Source organism: Zootermopsis nevadensis, unplaced genomic scaffold (genome assembly GCF_977971745.1).
Source record: "Zootermopsis nevadensis isolate Lab colony 2312 unplaced genomic scaffold, Znev_1.0 Znev_ptg000017l, whole genome shotgun sequence".
Lineage (NCBI taxonomy): Eukaryota > Metazoa > Arthropoda > Insecta > Blattodea > Termopsidae > Zootermopsis > Zootermopsis nevadensis.
Window position 1 is genome coordinate 18,694,024 of NW_028259149.1, and position 20,723 is coordinate 18,714,746.

Consider the following 20,723-nt stretch of genomic DNA (forward strand, 5'->3'; position numbering starts at 1 on the left):
GTGGACATGTTTATGAACCTTCTGGTACTAGCTGATCAGTTACCAGCTTCTCGAGGACTCGGCTCCACCCAAGTACCTTAAAGCAGACCATGGCAGTAGTTTCTGACTCATCATTCGGAAACATTTTTGTCGTGTGACCCCCAAGTAACATAAATGCCGTTTCCTCTCGTAGTTTTATATTTGACACGTGCCATTCGATTCGCGACCCACTGGTTGCAAGCGTAGGTGCGTGCAGGTTGTGAACCCCCACTTCGAAATCGCATAGCAACGGCCAATGAGAGAGCTCGTGACGTCACGGGGTATCGGCGAGTGAGTGGCTCGGAATGCAGGTATGGGCAAAGCCGCGGTGGACGTGTTGACGAAGAGTAGGCAGGTCGAGTGATGTGCAATTTGTGTTCAGTGTTTGGTGTATACAAGTTTAATCGTCAGCAGAATAGATCAGTGAGGGAGTTTCTGTACTGTTTTATGAGTTGTTGGGTTTGAGACAAGATGAAACTTTGGAAACTAACAGTATTGTAACTGTTTATCACAGTTCGAGATAAAGAAACGTATGATTGTTATTTCAACAATGGAGACATTTTATGTTAATCACAGTGATCAGTGTAGTTCCAAGACATTGGGTTAGCTACTTTGGTTTGAAAACTGCTTGAAGTATAAATTCGTAAAACTTATTTGTAATGTTACAAGCATCAGTTATAATGTGAAAGTTTGTTACGCGCGACATAACGGTCTCGGTGGCAGTGATATCCCAACGGGATTAACAAGTGCACTCAATAAATAGAATGTAGCGGACCGGAAAGAATGCCGCGCATTTCTGTGACAGTGGAAGACTGAAACACGATATGTGTGTTTTGTGTATTGATTTGTTTGTTGACATCCGTATTCCAGGATGAAACACGCGGCGCCGGGACGTCTGTTTCCCCTCATAGCGACGCTAGTCTGTTTCTGTGCCCCTTCAACACAAAGAGGTTTGACTGTCTTCTGTTTCTTACTGTCATAACGGGCGTTTGAGGTTCTCAAGGTGGGGAAGATATCGACGTTGGTTTTCTGGGTTGTGACGACGTGCGGACGTTTAGGTAGATTCCAATGTTTCGGAGAAACATTCCGTCTTCAGGTCTTTAGTGAGCTTCACGGCGTTACCACCCGAAGACCTGCGTCGACATTCCACTACAGTTTTTCAATAATGTAACATGTAGTATCAAGAAAGCTTTGGGCACTATGAACTCACTGAAGATTTTGCACTGCGACCAAAACTGTGTTTTAGATTCTTTTCGCGGTGTGAAGGGTTGTGACGCTGTGTGATCATGTAGGTGGACAACAACGTTGCCGAGGTACGTCTTGCCTCCATTTTCAGGGTAGAATTACGTGTGGTCTACCCAGAGGACTACACGACGTCACAACCCAGGAGTGTTCGCTCTTGAAGAAACGGAGTTTCGTGAATTCTTGCTCAGACCAAGCGAAACTTTCTACTGTGGTCTGTCGAACTGCCTAATCTTAGCTCGCGTGTTTCTCGATCTAGATGCGATGTGTTGAATCTTTAAATCGTAAACATCGTAGAGACAGTACAAAATACGTATCAAATGATCCTTTGTGGATACTAACTAAATAAGTACTAGTTATCGTAACTTGATCCAGTTTGTGGTTTTTGTCTTGCTGTGGATGTAAACCATCCATTCCGAGGTTGCCTTGGAAACCTCAGGTCACAGGAATTGTATTTTAATGTGCATTGTTGTTGGAGCTTAACACGTGCAGTGAATGTTAGCACAGGCGTTCTTTACGAGACTTCAATACAGTGTAACTTTGCCTCAGACCGAACGTGTCGACCTAAAGCTTTCCGTGGTTTTTCTCGACCTATCAGGCCAAGATAGTGCCTCGAATTGGGGCAGTACCGACTCCTTCCACAGTAATCATCCGTTTATCCATATCCGTGAGCCTCGTAAGTTTCATTCTCGTGATATATTGTGAAGCTCGACAGAGGCTGAGATTGGAATTGAGAAATGCACATGGTCACAGAACCTATTGACGGATCTAGGTTTCGATGGGAGAATAATATTAAAATGTATGTAGAGGGAATTCGTTGTGGGGGGGCGGGAGTGAGACTGAGCTCTTTGTCTGTGCAGTGCTGCCACCTGTAAGAGCGCTCCGTACAGTTCACGTTCCTGTGATTAGACAGTCTGGTGGCGCGAGCAGTTACCGACCGCTCCCGGACAGTGTTTTGTTCCCTCAGTAGTGCGCAGCACAGGGGCACTCGGAAGTGTTGCGAGGTACAGTCTGCTTACTAGCGTTTCGGACGTACAAACATCCTCCATCTTCAGGACCCGTAGACAGTTGTGGAGCGCAAAGGTTCGTCGCCGCGTTAACTAAAGCCCTCGTTCAGCGGCTCGTACCTGGAATCGTGGTGAATCGCGTTGTGAGACAGGCGGTGGCGCTGTCCCACGAAATGTACGCGGGCTCTTGCTTTCGTTCTGACGCAAATCGGGGCAGAACAATTGAAAGCCGGAGAGCGGTGAGAGATTCTCTGACCGGCGAGAGATTACGTCTTGCACGGAGCCCGATGTTTCACAACGTCTCTCGTAAAATCGTTTCAGTTCGTAACCTCCCAAGATCCATTTCGATAGACACCGCCCTCATATCACTTCCTCAATCGTCCTTCAGGGTAAGACGCCGACCGAAACGTCTGATTTCCAGCCACGTTTCATCATTTCTCAATATTCAGCCATTGTGTGCTGTAAAATGTGCCTAATGGCAGAACATTTGTCGCCCTGATGATGGAAGCAGTACGTCTGTCTGTTTGAAATATAGGTCACGTCCCAGAAGACTGCAACATTCGTCTTAATACGTCATCAGTTTACGCGTTTCATTTTTCTGTATCGCAGATGTTTGTGTGTCGTGGTACTTCGAAGTTGTGTCCTCCCTGAAAACAAAAACGAGGACTCGTGGAGTCCATATTGTGCCTTGGTGTTGTCTTTGCTAAAAAGAAGAAACAATGGAAATAGATCGAGCGTGTTGGAAGGACGTAAGAAGGAAACCGGATCTTGGGACTGCCTCTGATACGCCCGAGGGGATTCCCCGAGTGCGCGGCCTGCAGTTGGCGTTGTGTGGGCTGTGTTAGATGTCAGCGGCGGCGTCCTCTTGCCTCTGATAAGGGAATTCTGGCAAAAAATACAAATTCAGGACAGACGAGTTGGCGATTTTCGTCTGTTGGACCTTGAATTGTCACATTTCGATGTTCAGTTTCTTTTCTCGCTTTTGCGTTGTGGTGAAAGTTCGAGGCTGGCCTTCCCAGCATGCAGTGTTAAGAACGTATTTGAATTCGAGGAAATAGTCCGAAATTCCAATTCATGTTTTCTTTGCAAATTGACACTTCCCAGTGCCGTGGTCTAGTTTCTACGCTGTTGCCTGTGAAAGGAGGAACTTTTTACGCCCTCACACATCGCCTGCCTTCGCGCGGACGAATACAGAATGAAATTTTAGCGTCTGTAATGCTCGCCATTTTGAAAGCGCAAATGCAGTTTTAAAAATCAGATTAAAAGCGACACGGCGCTACCTGAAGGTTTGAGGGGGGGGGCTTGCCTGTCGTAGTCATGGCAACGACAAAGAGCCTCAGAAAGAAAAGATGAGAGGGAAACAGCACCTGCTTTGTTGTTCTCTGTATGAAAAATTAGCGGACGGTATCAAGAACAGCGGGACGAAACGTCGCATCACGACGACGTTGGGTTGACATCCGGTGCGTTTGCCGAAGATGAGAGAGGGGAATGGAGGTCACGGAAGGGCGATTTGGGCAGAGAAACAAAGAAAATGTTAATAAATTCCTGAGCCAGATGAATCCAGTCCTTATCGACTCTCTCTTTATGTTAAGTATTTTTTAATATTATCGTGTCATAGACTTCCAGGCGTGCGAAAGGAAGAAGAACCTTTGAGGACGAAAGCAGGCAAATGGAGAAAGATCGAGCCTTGGCCCGAACAAAGACATTTTCGGTTTTCCTCTCTCTCTCTCTCGGAGTCAACATCCGCCGTGTGAAAACGTTACAGATGCAAACAAAATGGCGGTCGTGGTCGCTAATGTCACTGCTTCCTGTAATGTTGACGCTGAAATCAAAGGGCGTGGTTCGGATTCTGAAGCAGGCCGTCGTAATATGCCCCGGGCTTTTACGCTTGAGGTCAGTGAGTGCCTGTGTCCGAGTGTATTCTGTGTTCCAGAGGTTCCGTTCAAGTCAGAGCCTTGTTCGTCACTGATCACGGCCCCCTAGAGTGGCCGAATGCATGTGGCGAGAAGTTGGAGGTGTTCTCCTTTGCCCGTTTGAATCGAATTAAGTAGTTCTTATTCATCCGAACATTAAAGATTCTCATCCCACGCTGACAGCCAATCGTGGCCCAGATACTAAAACGTGAATTTCTTCTCCGGTGGGAGAGGGGGGGGCGTTGTACTTTTCCCTGTCTAGTGTCTGTTATCAAGTGGATTTCGATCAGATTTGGTATCTACGGTGAACTGTGTAAATTCTGATTCTTGGTGTCCGGGCTCGGCGCTGCGCCGACAAGTGAAAGTTGTCTGTTCCAGTTTCCTGGCGCGGTCGTTACGCAACAACGCTCGGTCGGCTTGTTTTGTCTGTTGCTCTGACGATGGATGCAGTGTGTTCCTGCACAGCTCGAAATTCCAGCTGACACGTTCTCTGCTGTGATAACCTGGAATTCATACACGCATTTCTTAATCCGGAGCAGCTGATACTCGAGGAGATACCGGTTTCGACTTTGCAAACTGGTTTCCCCCGTGCTCCTTCGCATTCTTGGCAGTCGGATGTCTTAAGGTCACCTGACCGCGTCCTGCGAGGTCGGACCTTTCAAGTGTCAGGCGTCAGGACCGCGGGTGCCTAGGGACTGGAGTCGCCTCTTCCCAGTACACAATCCTGTCTTTATTTAACGCTGCTTAATCAACTGCATTGCTTTGCTGGACCGTCCCGTTCATTTCCACAGCCAGGCGACAGGAGAGGCTGAATCGGCTTTGTTTTGTTTTGTTTTGTTGGGGAATAAGCGCCACTAGAAAGAAGCGGCTGCTTTCGAAAGCACGGAATTTGGTGCGAATGTTAGGTGACCCTGGGAGAGGCTCTCCACACAAGCCGTGTATCCACTTTTACTTCAGATTCCGATTGACAAGGAAGAAAAAGAATAAGAAGGCGGGGCTGTAGCTATAAATCACACAAGTGTAGAACAATCCTTACGTAAAGGAATGCAGCCGCGTCATGGCCCCCTTCACCGTAGCGGAAGTTGTTCACTTGGATGAAAAAGTGGGGTTAGGACGTCACGCAAATATTAAACCACAATTTTATGCGTCTGCGAACGGTATTTTACACGCTTTCTCTTGTCCCTAACTACTTTGACTAGTGAAACTGGGAATCGCGAGCTCACGTGTCTCCTGACACTGTTGCCTTGTGTTTTCTATCACCTTGAGTGATATATAAGACTGCGAATCGGCCTTCCCGAATACGAAATGTGGCCAGTTTCTTGGTCACGCTCTTTTCTTTCGAGTTAAATTTGCTTTGCCATTATTATTATCTCTCTGGAACCGAACCCATTGCCCAACCCGCAATTAATACGTGAGTCTGAGTTATGGCACGGCCTCAGGTTCAACTTCCAAATTGCATGGCCTCCTACAACGGCCGATCGGAATTTGTTTTCGAGCGTGACCTACGCTCATGTCATTTGTTTAACTGTCCGTGGTGTGCTGGAAAACGTGTTCTCAAAGAAACGCGTGGCAGTAGTCGCTTGTCTTTATTTTCGTGCTGTGTTTGCGTTGGTAGACCTGTTTTGACTCCCTCGTGAATTCAGAAACTTACATGGCCTTCTTTGTGCGCCTCACGTTGTTATTTTATTTTCCAACAAATTTTGTCGTGTAGGTGGCAGCACCCGTTACAGTGCCCTATCATCGTAGTGGCGCTGAGCGGAAGTTTTGTGTGGACAAATGTACAAAGAAATGAAATAAGTGACGATCGCGAAGCCAAAGAACTGCAGAACGACGCAGTTTGAGCACAATATGGCGGAGCCGTTACACTTATTCGTTGTTTTCGGGTTCCTCACACATGGAATCAGATTTCTATGCAATTGTAAATGGCTTATTTTCATGTCTCTGACGCCGCCGATGTAAAAGCATTTGACGAAATTCCTATACGTGTCTCCACTCACTTCTCCCGAAGACAGTGCGTGGGAAAGTCCACTTCTGTGACAAATTTCGTCCAACATTTTGAGAATCTCCGCCCGCCCTAGGCCCACACAGTGACGGCTGGCCTCAGTCGTATTTTTTGATTAATCGAGAGACAGACAGGGGCCGCGCACCGCACGACAATGTGCTCTCGATTCCGAGCAACTGCATGCAGCCTTCGGTTCGCACACACGCGGCCAGGCAACGTGCTGGCATTTCAGCACCGTTCCACTTCCAATCGAACGAAAGCCGTTTCACCATTTTGTTGCGACAGCAGCGGACTCCTCACACTGCCTAATCATACCAACGACCCAGAAGACAGCCGTGAGAACCTGAAATCCTACTCGCATGAGGCAAGGCCACTTTTTCCTCCTAGTTTCTCGTGTGTGTGTTACATAATTCGCTCGTCCCATTTCCCCTGAATTCATCGTTATATAAGAAAGACATTTCTTGGTGGCTTCGGTGCTGATCGTTTGCTGTTAAGGAATCTTGGGCCTCGTGACATAGTTTTCACGAATGTGTTTTTTATTGCCGTTTCCATGGTAACGTTGCTCAGCCTTTTTTTATACGCGTATGACCTAATGCCTCGTGTTTTCCCATCATTCTTTTCTGGTAATTTACGACTTGTAAGATTTGGTGACGAGTAGAAATTCCCTTCATCGAGAGAGACTGAAGTGATTAATATATTTTGTGTACGCTGGTCTGTAACACGCGGCCTGCTGCAGATTAGCATCGCGGTGCTGTACTTCGTATCCAGGATACGGCGCGGTCCGTTGCCAGTGAAAGCTGCGCTCCCGAATTACTTGTCTGCCTAATCACAACTGCGATATTATGAACGTCGCTTCAACTGGGAAGGCGGCTTTGCTGAGGAGATGGGTGATAAAGGGTGGTTCCAGAAGGAATGTCGAAAAATGGTTCCAAGTTTGTTTCTAGCTCTGGAGTAACAAACAGTTGGGCCGAAACTACATTAGTGTATTTAGCCGTGTGTGCGTTTGAAGTTATTAGTGAACGTAAGTTATTATTTGATTACGAAAATGAAAAAAAAGGTAGAATAAACTAAGAATGTGACTGTCTGCGTGGCCTTCCTTTACCTAACATAACTGCACTGGTTCCCGTTTGGCCGTCCGGCCAAGGTCGCCCGCACCGCTACATTTTTCACTTCTGCAGGGGAGGCGAGTGGCTGCTGTCTCGAAAGAAACGCCATTATGAACGCTGAGGTCGCGTGGAAAGAACGCATTGGGAAGTCCAAGACGTGGATGGAGAATTATGCTGGTAGGTAAACCGACTCGGTAATGAGCCAGACGTCGGACTTCGTTGACTTTTGTTGACAGCTTCAGGGCGTGTTGGTACGAAATTTCCACGACATCAAAGCAGGTTCTGAAGGATCGATGCCTGACCTCTGGGTCACGCCCTGCCAATTACTGTAATTGCAGGGCTCCTGAGCGAACTCCGCCCCAAACAAATTACTCTCGCCTGACTTCCCGCAGGAGAGAGAGCCTTATCGTGTGTCTGCAATTAATTAATTAATTAATACCGCCTCAAAACTGCGCGGCGAAGAGGCCATCGGACGCGAAACTCTGAGGTGCTGCGTGGCGCCTGTGGAAGATGAATCATAAGGACGCGGCATGGCCAGTTCCCGTGTCCACTCCTCCCTGCTCGTCGTCCGTAATTTCTTGTCATCATTTTTCCAGCAGCCCGTTGCCTAGCAACGTCTTCAGCTCCCGTAGCTTTGTGACAGTCACGACGCTCATGCTCAGGGCGCAGCATCGCATGAATGTAAGCGTCTGACCAGGCCGCCTTTATATTGGTCACTGAAATTTCCCCCCCCCCCTCCACTTTCCGCGTCAGGGATTTGTTGAAAATCGGTGGCGCCAAGTAACGAGTCGGCAAATCGATAAACTAGATTATGTGCAGGGGGCGCGCGCCTTCTCAGTCTTCTTCACGGCCTGTATCAGAACGTTCGGATGTTCAGGGGGTGAAGAAGGGAGTAGCCACATGCCTCGCAGTTTCGGGATTTGCCCTGAATTGCTTCCTCTGTTATCGGAAAGTTTCGTGTCATCGCCCCACTGATCCTGCACTACAATTCTGTGGGGAAATCGATTCCCACTGATCGCACAGTCCAGTGGTTCCGCGGTTCAGTGGCTAGCGTCAGCCGTCTTGACAAGTGACAGTCGTGTAGCGTTACGAGCGCATGTCGCCAGTGTTTTGTTTGCCCTTCGCTCAGTACGTAGGCAGATCGTTTCACGATGATGGGCAGAGATGGCGTTGGTGGCGTACGACATGAAGCTCAGAACCCGTTACTTCGCCGCAGAGCCCCTCTGTGCAGTGCAGACCAGATATTCAAGTCCCGCCGTTCTGAGACTTTTCTGACCGGACAGCCGTCTCCTAGTAGCGACGCAACTCGCACTACACTACCCAGTCGTCCTTGGGGTGGTTCTGCAACCGGTCACAAATATGCACTAGCCGCTCTGCAGGGAGTGTCGCGCCTAACGGAGGTTTGGAACCTAACATGCGGCCCGTGACCCGTGTGTGCTGTTGGACACATGATATGACAACGCTCCCGTCATCTTTTCGACAACAGTAAACCTTACAATTTGATACAGTGTTGTAAAACGAGTCCATGCGCCTGCAATTGGCTTCCCCAGGAACTTTTGGGTCAGTCGTGCTGTGCTAATGATTCTTCGGAACCCGAAAGGCGCCGTTCTACGTCAGCAGTCTCATAGCGGCGTGGGACTCGTATCCTAGCAACGAGGCCAGCCAACCGGATAATAAGGCCGTGGCGTCAAGCACAGCCAACGGGTGTCTCCGTATGACGATGATGAGGGGCGAAGCCAGTGAAGAAGGCCCCCAATACGAGAGCAAAGCTCTGCCCTTTGGGGGAATTTTGCTGTGTGGTTTTTTCTTTGTTTGGCGACACTTGCCATCCCCTTACGTAATCGCACTGCAGAGGGCGAAGATGTTCGTTCATTAGCAGGCTCCACTGTCCTCAGGTCCTCCGCACAGGACTAGGCCGCGTGGTGAATCAGCCGCTCCTATGTGAACAATGTTGTGGAGCTGATCCGAAGGCCACGCACTGCCTACGCGATACTGCCTGCCTGTTGCAGTCAGCGCCTACCATGTTGCCCATTCGGAGCCCCCAAACCGTAGCAAGTTATAAGATCATCGCCTTCGCAACAAAACCTAAAATCTTTGTCCGTATTTGAGTTTCATTTCTTCTGTAAAGGTCGCAAGCTGACATTTTGTGCTTCGAAGAAAGTGAAATCTCAGCTCAAGGCTGTGCACAGGCGTTTGTCTGTAACAGTGACCGCTCGCTGATTGGCAGCAGTTGGGCGGTGGCGAGGGCCCCAGAGTGAGACATTTAAGGGCTTTGGCATTCTTGCCTGCCGCATCTCGCAGACACACAGAGCCACCTGGGACCCCGAGCTTTGAGTAGACGTTCGAGTCGCAAGGGTCAACATGGCGACGAGTGAAAGTAGTACAAGGTGACACGATCTGCGAGCCGCTGACATGTCAGTGAGATAGTCGTGGTCTGTCCTGCATTTATGGGGGGGGGGGGTGGATAAAACCTTCTGCTTTTGGTCCTACAGAGTATGGGTACACGGTTAGCGTTTTTTTTAACAAAATTTGAAATGTGTGCTCTTTGGAGAACAGCGTTGTTCACGCCGCGTCATAGACGCTGTTGTTGCAAGGAGGCCATTACTTAATCCGAGGTAATTGTGCGACAGACATGGACGGGGTCACAAGGTGTTATTTGCTCTCGCTAAACATCAAGTCGCCTAAAATGCGTGTGTTCGATTAACCCTTTGAAGCCGAAGATCGTCTGAATATTATTTATGAATTCAGTCCGTACCGCGAAGAAAACACTACACCTCACCATTACGAAAATCAGCTGGTTAACCCTTTGAAGCCGAAGCTCGTCTTCATAATATTTACGAATCCAGACCGTACCGCGAAGAAAACACTTCACTTAACCATTAGAAGTCGAATCAGGCGGTACCACATAAGATTTAACAAAGAACATCCCGGTCGAAGCCTTAAACGTCGCGCAGAATCAGTTTCGCCAACATAATCTTTTTCTCCAAAACTTATAGCGCGTCATCACCGTGTAGACGTTGGTTAATATTCGAAGAACAAAGAGTTGTTGTTGTTGTCTACATGAATATGAACAACAATTGCGCCTTATTCTCCGCACGAGGTCTCGTGTGGTCGCTGATCCATGGCTGCTTTCCTTTCGACACGGGGTGTTTCTAGCTGCCTGTCGATTCACGTCTTGGCCTCTAGTAAGAACAATCAAACGCTGTGCTGTTGAATGCATAACTAGGAAGGTCGCTCGACCCTCGTTTCCAGGAGGCCGTGATCATTCCACACGGCTTGCGCTCAGTTCCTGTCCCGTGGCCAAGTTGCCTGCCGCCCGGAAAACCTTAATTTGTTTCCGGTTGTGCGTTTTATTACTGGAAAGTAGACTTGGTGTTTGTGAAGAATGCATGAGTTGATCGAAGGCGTAAATGCTTTTAAATGGGCGGATTGACAGGATGAAGATCCAGATAGTGTGAAATGCATACGGCATTTGAGTGTCAGAACAAGAGCGACTGATGGGGAGGTTTGGGAACGAGGAATTCTCGCACAGAAAATTGTCCATGTCGGCCCCCCAGTTTACATGAAGTGCCTTGCACTCGATCTCTTTTAAAAGAATCGTTCATGCGACATGAAACAGAAGAGGGTTCATCGATATCTACGAAACTCTTCCGAAATAAGCGAGACCTTCGATGTGTGCAAAGTGGCGAGAAAACTTAATTGCCATGGCAACGGCATCTCTTCGGTCAGTAGTAACTTCACTTCCGGTACATTGACACACCGGAAGTTCCGGTATCGTCAAGGGAACTGGTCGCTCCAAGGCAACCTGCAAACAGAACTTCGAAGTTTCTATCTTTTGCTATAAAATGGCTGGGGTCCCCATAATGCCGAGGCTCCGCCCACAGCCAGTGTCTGCTCCAGAAGCCTTGAGTCCGCTTGTCGAACGCTCTGTTCATTCTTTCCCTCGCTTCACGGTAATCGTTTTAGTCATTCCGAAACGTTGGCACACGCTCACAGTTAATAATCCAGGAGTGTGTCGAAGCGAACGGTAACCATAGCAACAGCCAGTCTGCCCGAGTATTCGATTTTTTAACGATGTGCGTATGATGGGCTGTACCTTTGACGGTGCCTCTCTGTGTGTCCGCAGGCCAGCAGTTCTACTTCACGAACTCGCAGCAGCCCGCCTACCTCTCCGGATTCCAACAGCCGCAGTACGAGGACTTCTTCAAGCCCCAGAGCTCGTACGAGCCGTCCCCGTTCCAGCTGCCGGTAAGCAACGGCGCCCCGCAGTCGTTCTCCGCGTTCCAGCAAGGCAGTCAGTTGTACCACAGGCCCCAGGACTTCGGCCCGTACCGACAGCGCGCGTCGTCCTTTCTGGACCAGATAACATTGAGTCCGAGTGGCTTCGCCCGAGACCAGCGACTGTTGCAGGCTCACCCCTCGGACGTGAACCGCCCCCCGCCCACCCTCACCGCCCCGCAGGACTTCCCCTCAGAACCTGATGACCTGGGCCTCAGCACGTTTGTGGACCAGAACCTGGAGATCGACCAGAGACCCACAGAGGACACCAAGCCGATCTCCAGACCCAGGCAGAAGGATCGGACAGGAGACGCGATTCTAAAGAGAAAGCCGGGGACACGGCCTCAGGCCGGATCACGAAACAACTTCCTGTTGCCTCGAGGCCAGGCGGACACGTCGCCTAGCATTACGAGGAGGCCCCAGACGCAGTCCCCCAGCACAGGCTCGACACGGGTCCGCGGTCGGTTCTCGCCTACCACAAAGGCACCCAGTCAGGTGCGGCAGTTCAACATTAGACCCAGCAAAGTGCCCTTTACGCCCAGACGACCTCTCCACCGCTCGCCCTCCTCAGAAGCCGGCGAGCCTTACAGTCTCAAGGACTCCGTGCGGCCAGAGGACACTGAGAACCAGAAACTCTCGGGTTCTGAGGCTGTCATCCGCGATGAAGAAAATTCCACTTTAATCGAGGACTCGGACGAGCAGGAAAACACAACTTATCCTGTGACGGGACACATGGAAACCACTGACTTTGAAGATGTGACGGCCACGTTGCACGAAGAGCCTACCACAGTTCTAGAAGAAAGTGGAACGCCCGAAGAACCTGTCCAGAACGAGAACAATACCAGCGTTTTTGAGGTCTTGACAATGAACCCAGGACACACATTAGTCGAGGAAGACAATTTTCGTGGTTTTGTTGACAGTGTTGTGATTGATGCAACTGACGTCCCGCAGACTTCCACTGAATCGGAAGACATGACGACGGGGCCGGGGGATCTCTTGCGGACCACCTTGAAACCACTAGATATTTCTTTGGAATCCACACAGAAACCAGTAGACGTTGCCATGGTAACCACATTGAATTCTGAACCACTGGATGCTTCCAGAGTAACCACCCAGGGCTCCAGACCTTTGGCCATTTCCGTGGTAACTACTGCAAGCCCCAAACCACTGGGTGTCTCAATTGTAACCACCAAGAGCGTGATAAACGGCACAATGTTTGCAGTTCCGTCGACATACTCGGTTGCTCCGCCAGTCCTGGAACAGATGGCGACTCCTGTACCAGCCAAAGAGCAGCCAGTGTTGACAGACACGACGGAGAGCTGGGTGGTGGTCGCGTCAGTACAGACCAGCAGGAGTGTGTCAGGTGCTAGATTTCTGCCATCAAGCGCAGTCAAGCAGGAGGAGATACCAAAATCCTTGTCAGCCAAGACTTCGCCCAGTGAGACTAAACAGAGCTTGAAGTCGGCACACAGCACAGAGAGCATTATTGACAAGCTGTATGTTGTGGAATCTGAGCTGTCCAGCGGTATATTGACCGGAGGCTTCAGACCAGAGGGCAAGAAGCTGCAGCTAGAAGTGCTGACTGACATGACAGACACCACCTCTGTGCCAGCCTCCACAACCTACAAGTCGCCCGTGTTTATTCGGAAGTTCTCGCCCCACTCCGGCAGAACAACGCCAAAACCAAACAAACTTGCCGCCGTCTTTGACAGCATTCCGATGGATGACTTATCGCATTTACTTCCCCCAGGATTCAAACAGAGGTCTCCAGCAAGTCGTCGCACCACCACACCCGCCACAAAACATGTTGACCCACTTGACTACCCTCAAGGCGATGAACCTGTGAAGCCCAATGGCACCAGCGCCAGATCATCTGGGCTCAGCAGCGTCACAAACAAAGTCAGATTGCAGGGTTCCAGCTCAGTAGCAAAACCACCCAAAAAGCTGGAGGATCTTTTCAGCAGGATAATGTTGGATGATGTCAGCGCTTTCCTGCCTCCAGGGTTCAAACAGCCAACAGAAGAGCCGTCCTCGACAACAGTGAAACCCGGTGGTGTAGATGGACTTCTCAGCAAGGCACGACCAGTGGATGTCAGTGCTTTCCTGCCTCCAGGGTTCAAACAGCCAACAGAGGAACCAACCTCTACAACAGCGAAGCCCAGTGGCTTGGAGAGATTATTAAGCAAAACACAGCCTGTAAATATTAGTGCGTTCTTGCCACCTGGGTTCAGACTGCCGGCCGACGAGTCGACCTCGACGTCTGCGAAGCCCAGCAGTGTGGAGGGATTGTTGATCAAGGCACGACCAGTAGACGTCAGTGGTTTCCTGCCACCTGGCTTCAAACTGAAGACTACAACTGAGAAATCTGTCCTGCATTCTCTTCTTGGTAAAGTGGAAGGGCTCAGAGATAATGGCACGTCGGTCCCACATGGCCTCAGGAATGAGAACTCCTCGGCCACCGAAGCAACAACGCCCGCTAATGCGTTCAGAGTAAAGTTCCCCACACCACGATCAGGTGCGAGTCGCAAACTCCTAGTACCCTCGCCCAAGCCTGTCCAGGGACCAGGCATTCCAAAACCTAAAATCAGCACAGGGTGGCCCACAAGGTAAGATCTTACTAACTCGTAACTTCTAAAGCTGTCACTCACACCTTTTATGTTTCACTTATTGAGCTGAAATGTAATTACGTTTGTTCTGGAGAGCTATTGCCTCTGGCAATATAATTTAATTTGTTCAGTGAATGATACAGTGCTTGAGTGCTCATCAGCAGCTTTGCCTTAGGAAATCCCCATAACCCAGCGACAAGAATTGTTGAAGCCTCTTTCTGATTTTTCACACATACAAACCAAAGACATCTCAGATGTATAACAGGTTGCGGCCAATTTGAGACTTACTCTAAATAATGCTGTCTGAATTTGTAGCAGCAGGGCAAGTTTAGAATGCGTCATCAAGAAACACCTGTTGTCATGTGACCTTCACACTGTCGACGGAATGCACAGAATCTTGATCAGCCAGCTTAATAAATTCTGCAACTGTTCTCATTGGCCTCTGGCCTTTGTGCCTGGAAATGGACCGTAACCAACGAGCTTGTTCGTTAGCAGCCATACCATTCCTCTGTTTCGATTTCCGCGGAAACTGTCTGAAGCTTATTAAATGTGCAGTTACACATTTAGATTGAAGTTTCACCCAATAATTTATTCCAGGTGAGGTGGGACGTGGTTTTATCTAGCCAATATAATGAAATTATAATATCAGAATTGTTAATGAAAGCTTCTAAAATGTGGTCAGATTTAAGTATTGAAGCTTGAACTGAAATTTCAAATCACTTGGGAATAGTATGACTTAACCTTCAAATTTGCCCTTTTTTTAATATTTATTTTTATGGAAAACTGTAGAATTAACTAAGATTTTGCATGTAACAGTTCTGTTCAGAATATTTTACTGTCTTGTCTGCTTTCTTTTCCTGAAAGTAACTGGGCATTAAAATATGTGAAACTGTGTTGTACCTGAGGAACGTTTGGTAAAAAGAGGGCTGATACTAGCCTCTTTTATCAATTGTTGTTCTGGAACCTGTTGTAGGGCCACCACTGAGTTTACTGGCTGGCCCACATCTTCCACCACGCCCATTCCCCTCGAGAAGCTGTTGGAGATGGCGAAGACAGCGACGACCACCAGCAGTTCCACAACCAGCACCACGACTAGCACTACCACCACTACCAGCACGACGACCACGTCAACACCGCGTCCGACAACCCCGGGAGTTTGTGCAGAGGACTGTGACATGGCAGGCACTGTGAAGTTGGTGGGGGGTGTCGTGTGGGTGCCAGAGCTGCTGGATCACAACACCGAGGAGTGGCAGCACCTGGCCGGCGAGGTTCAGCAGCAGGTGCGGTTCTCGTGTTGCTGTAGAATAATATCAATCGTGTAGTCTGCGTGAGTGTCGGAAAGGAGGGTAAAAAGGACTTGTTTACGGAGAAATGGGGCGTGCTTCAGCCCAGTGTCCGAGGAGTAACTGAGGACCCTCGCAGACTGCCTTGGGCAAGACTTTAGGTCGAAGTTCTTGTCTCTGAACTTCCAGTTCTTTAAGATTTTGTGAGTGAGTGAGTGATTCAGTCAGAGAAATTTGCAGTCAACATGTGAATTGTCCAAGTCCAGGGCCCCATTATTCCGTTCACATTCATTTAATAAGTGTTCAGTAGCACAAAACAAATAATGTACTTTTTTTCAGCTGGAGACAGTGTACCGCAAGTCAGACTCACTTGGCCGGTGGTTCAGGAAGATTAGAATAGACTCCTTCAGGTAAGTTCACTTAACTCATCCTCTTGTGGTTGAAAGCCTGTTGTTCTGAGATACTGTGGTCCATGGATGCATAAACAGTATTTTCTGTACGCTGTATTAAACAGTTGCCATGTTGTAAAATATTGCAGATAAATTATAATGAGATGTAAGGTTTGATATTGTATTTTATGTTATAACAGATTTTGTATGATAACATGATTGTGAGAAAATTTATGTAGTATGAAAAGAGGGTAGGTTGGGTTAATTTTAGTGCAGCCCCCCAGTACAATATTACATTGAACTCTGAGCAGACACCCCGTACACTTTGCAGTGACAGTGCCAACTCAAATGCAGTGACCTCTGGTTATGGTATGGGCAACGTTCTGGTAGACTACTTTGTGGAGCTGACAGATCTTGGACGCCGTGTGGACACTCAGGAGATGAAGAGGCTGTTCCACGGTAGTCTCGCGGCAGCCGAGCCTGACGCCGCGGTCAGCAGTAGGCTGCAGTTGGGCAGCTTTCTGGTGGATCCGAAGTTCACTGACTTCGTAGGCAAGTAACATTTTGAGGGAACCTTTTGAACAGTCAGTAATTCAGTCGGCCGCTTTGAGTGATGTGGTGCTTGCTGCTCGTGCCTCACGTTTTTGTCTCTCTCTCTCTGTTGTAGTGTTGTCCAAACAGGTTGTGCCGACCGTGGGATATGCAGATGAAGATGTGTTCCTGCCACAGTGGGCTATTGCTGGAATTGTTATTGGGTTGGCATCCCTACTGTTTGTCATCATTTTTGGTGTCACTGTTGTAAGTATGCTGATAACGACCGTGTGTAGTGAGCATTTTTGGTTTGAAATCTCTGCAACATGACTTTTTACATTAATTTTAAGAAAACAATCGCATCTTTCCCCAACTACTGGCCTGTGGCTATTTTAGCAGAAGTCTGATGTGAGTGGTGTAACCTCAGATCAAATTAACTCATCTTTATTTTTTCTCCTGGCACTCTTCAGGGTGGGATTCACTTTATAATCAGAATTAAGAACCATCTCTTTGTCTTGTTTCAACTGTTATTATCGTAACATTTTTACATGGCACTACCAAATAAACTACTGATTGACACGAGTCTCACAGTGAAAAATATCAATTTACGTCATTAATTTACGGCTGTAGGCCTGACATATAACGTATTAAATTTGTCTGCATTAACTTTAATGCAAACAAATGGAATCCAGGACCTCTTCTCCTAATGTCATGTAGTTAAATAAGTAACTGCTGGTACTGATACACATTTATTAACAGTTCCTGCAGCTCAGAATCTGTTTTCGTACACTTCTAGACATAAACACGCCTACCAGTACAGAGAGGGTTAAAATAAAAGAAGTGTTACCAAATTTCTCTTCAGCTTCACCAAATAAGAAACAAGTTCAATGCAAGAATGTGCATGTAAGTTTTGCAAATGCAAAAGCTCGCTCATAAAACATGTTGACAGGAACGTTTGTGGATCGATGGATGGTTGGTAGACGCATTGGGTATAAGCGCATCCTCTCAATAGTCCGCCGTTGTCAGTCGCTTTGCTTGTGGTGACTGGATCATTGTCACAGTGACATTGACTGCGTGCTGTTGTTTTCTGTGCAGCTTGTGAACCGCAACAAGAACAACAAAAAGAAGTCACCCACGCCTCTTACTGAGGACATGCTGAATGAACTAAACAAGAATCACATGGGAGGTCTTGATAATTATGGGGCAGATGACCTGTATAACATGGAGGATGTTTGGAATGACAAGCCTCCAAAAAAGGTAAGTTTGTAATCCCTTTCTGAAATTTTGACATGGTTTTTAATATACAGCAACATGATCCTATAGTCAAGTGATCTATAAATACTGCAATATATGCACATGATTTATACAGCCTTCAAATTACTCTGCAGGTAGCAAGGATTATCACCTGTTACTTGATAGCATTGTCGCCCTCGGTGGACTAGTGGTTAGCGTGCTCGCCACTGGACCCAAGGTTCGCGGGTTCAAACCCGGCCGAGGTAGATAGTAAAATTATGGATGAGAAAAGTCATGCATTGGATTTGATACCTCTAAATGCATATTGCAAAGAATATATAAGGATATTATGTGTATTCTGATATGGAATACACTTTCCAAGCGGGTTATATTTGATCCATCTCTTGTTAGGTCAGCCAAGAGTCACTTTCCAAGAGATTCCTCAACCCAGAATTTTCATAGCATTTCTGATTTAACCTTCCAAGCTACTGCTCAGCTTGCAGTAACCTTGATTTTGTTACCTAACCAGCATTACAAAGCCAGTCACGACATCACTTATACATGTAATTTTCTCCATTCTGAACTTAATATATGTACCCAAATGTCAGCCTCACTACCTCAGTCCATAAGATCAGCTGACACACCATTACTAAAGAAGTCTCTGTCTTCGTAGCGGTCATCAGGTTCTCTGCAGGAAAACAGCGCGTCAAACTTGTATGACAGCTGGCGGTCAGAGTGGAATGGCTATTACTACAACGCGTACTATGGCAGTGGAAATGCTGGTAGCAGCGCAAGTGGATACTCACGCAGACGTTCAGATTATGACACTAACTTCTGAAGATTACTAACAGAACAGCTTGCAGCCTTCACATGCACGTGTTTCAACTGAGCGACGTAAGTGCGACCCAGCACGTTCAGCAGTTAACAGATATTGGATGTGTTTCCCAGTTACAAGTTCCACCAGTAACAGTAAATATATTGTGAGTGCGCTCTTGAGTTCATAAGCACGTCAGTGCATACAAGATTTTATAATGGCATTGTCTATGATTCATCCCTACTAATTAAGGTTATTTTATGTTCTTAACACTCTGTGTATGTTACATCAGGCGCTGGTGTGGTATATATTTACCTTTCTTTACTCTCTTGTCACTGGGCCAAAACTTGATTGTTTAGTTCTGTATTTTAAATGAACACTTAATAAGAGAAACCCACGTGCCCTTATTTGGTTTAACTGCAATTAGAGTCGATGTTATCATCGTTTGTCAATGTATGGGATTATCGTGCACCTCGGCAAATGAAGGCGTCAGAGTAAGGGACGGTCCTAGCAACCCTGGTCTTTGCAATTCGTGCTATAAATGTTTCAGCTCTGCTGTTGTGCTGAATGATGGAGTCATCTTTACAGAAGGCTGAATTCTAGAATTAGGGAGTCCATCAACATGGTTACAATGTCCAAAGAAGTTGTTAAAATTGTCACAGATAGTCATCTTAGCAGCCCTCTTGTACTTACGTTATCTTCCAATGACAGTGGACGTTACGAGTGCCATTCAAGAGTGGATGTTATATTTTTATACGTTAGATGACTTCAGTGCCGGGTCAGATTCCGTAATGATTTCAAGTGAATGTTTTGAATAGTGGCTGAAGTGTAAGTCTAATTCTTTACATGAAAACACGTGTCTTTACTGCCAGGTTTAGTGCTAAAGACTTTCCACAAAGATTGTATGAAACTCACAAGCAATATCCTGTGTGTTGATATAAATGTTGCAGTGGCCTGCCTGAACCTGTTGTGCTGATTTACTGGCAAATAAGCAGATTCCCTATAAAATACTCTGAGTCGCTGCTCGGTAGTAGTTTAGTTTAATCAAAACTTTAGTTTGAGAAATCCGTTGTATTACAACTTTTTGTTAGTTAGTTTTCACACATCCTGTCACACAATATCTTAATTGGATCAGTAAGTACAGAATCTCTTTTGTGTGCATGAACATTTTCTTCGTATGACCAGAATTTTATTGACTTATCCCTCATAGTCCGCAAGACTTGCATGATATGAGAGATATCAGGCCTGTATGTTATGCCCTGAACAGTCACCAGGAGCTGTGTCAAACATTTCAGGATAACTGTGAATGAAAATTGACAAGTTATTTGTAAGGAAGCAGTCATTCATAATTTCTAGGTGGCAGATGAGGTTCGTGCTACTGGTTTCCTGAACAGATGTGCTGTAATCCAGCTTTGTGACATCATGTTATATCTGGGGTTCCATATTTATAGTTGCTGCAAGAAAGTCCTGATCTAATTCTGAGTTACGTACATGGCATGATGCCAGGGTCGGCATGTGTTTTATGTCATGGCCAATGTAGGCCTGTTCATGAACACTTTATATCACTGTCTGAAAGAAGTGGTTTGTGAAGTCCTGGTCTGCATATAAGTAAATGTTGCACTGTTATCTATTTTGTAGGTGGGGAAAAGATGTCAAGCATGTCTTGCTGCTGTTTATTCTTAAACTATAGATGTTCCTCATATAAACCGGTGATTCTCAACCTGTGATCACGAACCTCTTGAAAATGTGCTAAATGTAGCCTAACTCTTAGAGGAAAATTATATGGGAGCAGATGTTACTTTCAAAATTGTGAAATCAAGGAGATTATGATGATGTCAATTGGATATAAATTTAAGGGATAACTAATAGGAAACTATAAATAAATAAGAGATTTGTTGCCTTCTGTTCCCCCTCCCTCCCTCAAAGCAATTGTCTTTCATGGGCATTGCTGCCCTATTTAGAACTGCAAGACATCTCACACTTGCATTGTGATTGAATTGCAGTGTATTTATGTATGGTGAGCACCATTGTTTCCATTCTACAAGATACCCAACTTCAGTAGTCTGGAATTAAATGTATGAAACAAACACTTGGCTTGTTCTGTTATGCCCAACACCTTACTAGCTGCCCCAGTCTGGCCAGTCAACCCAAGCATGCCCCAAATTATGTTTACCCATTGTAGAAATCTAACCAAGATATAGCATGGAAAAGACTAGCAAGACAAATAGATCTTAACCCAGTCTAAACAATTGCCCTAGCAAAGTCTACATTAGACAAGCAACACAGTGAGACCTTGCCTAG

At 47.0% G+C, this 20,723-nt stretch overlaps 1 protein-coding gene across 3 annotated transcripts; it reads left to right on the forward strand.

Moving 5' to 3' along the window:
• Positions 1-57: 57 nt before the first annotated feature.
• Positions 58-20,509, forward strand: LOC110830420 (uncharacterized). Of its 3 annotated transcripts, none has more exons than XR_015535567.1 (9): positions 58-968; positions 11,415-14,172; positions 15,146-15,452; positions 15,795-15,865; positions 16,176-16,396; positions 16,512-16,642; positions 17,471-17,632; positions 18,282-18,588; positions 18,973-20,509. XR_015535567.1 is itself a non-coding variant. In XM_087350964.1 (8 exons), exons 1-8 carry the CDS (start codon positions 890-892, stop codon positions 18,444-18,446), a joined length of 3,894 nt encoding a protein of 1,297 aa, XP_087207090.1. In that variant the 5' UTR covers positions 58-889; the 3' UTR covers positions 18,447-20,509. The 3 variants fall into 3 exon arrangements, 1 of the variants encoding a protein (XP_087207090.1); XR_015535568.1 differs by having other exon boundaries at positions 18,282-18,502; XM_087350964.1 differs by having other exon boundaries at positions 18,282-20,509.
• Positions 20,510-20,723: the final 214 nt, after the last annotated feature.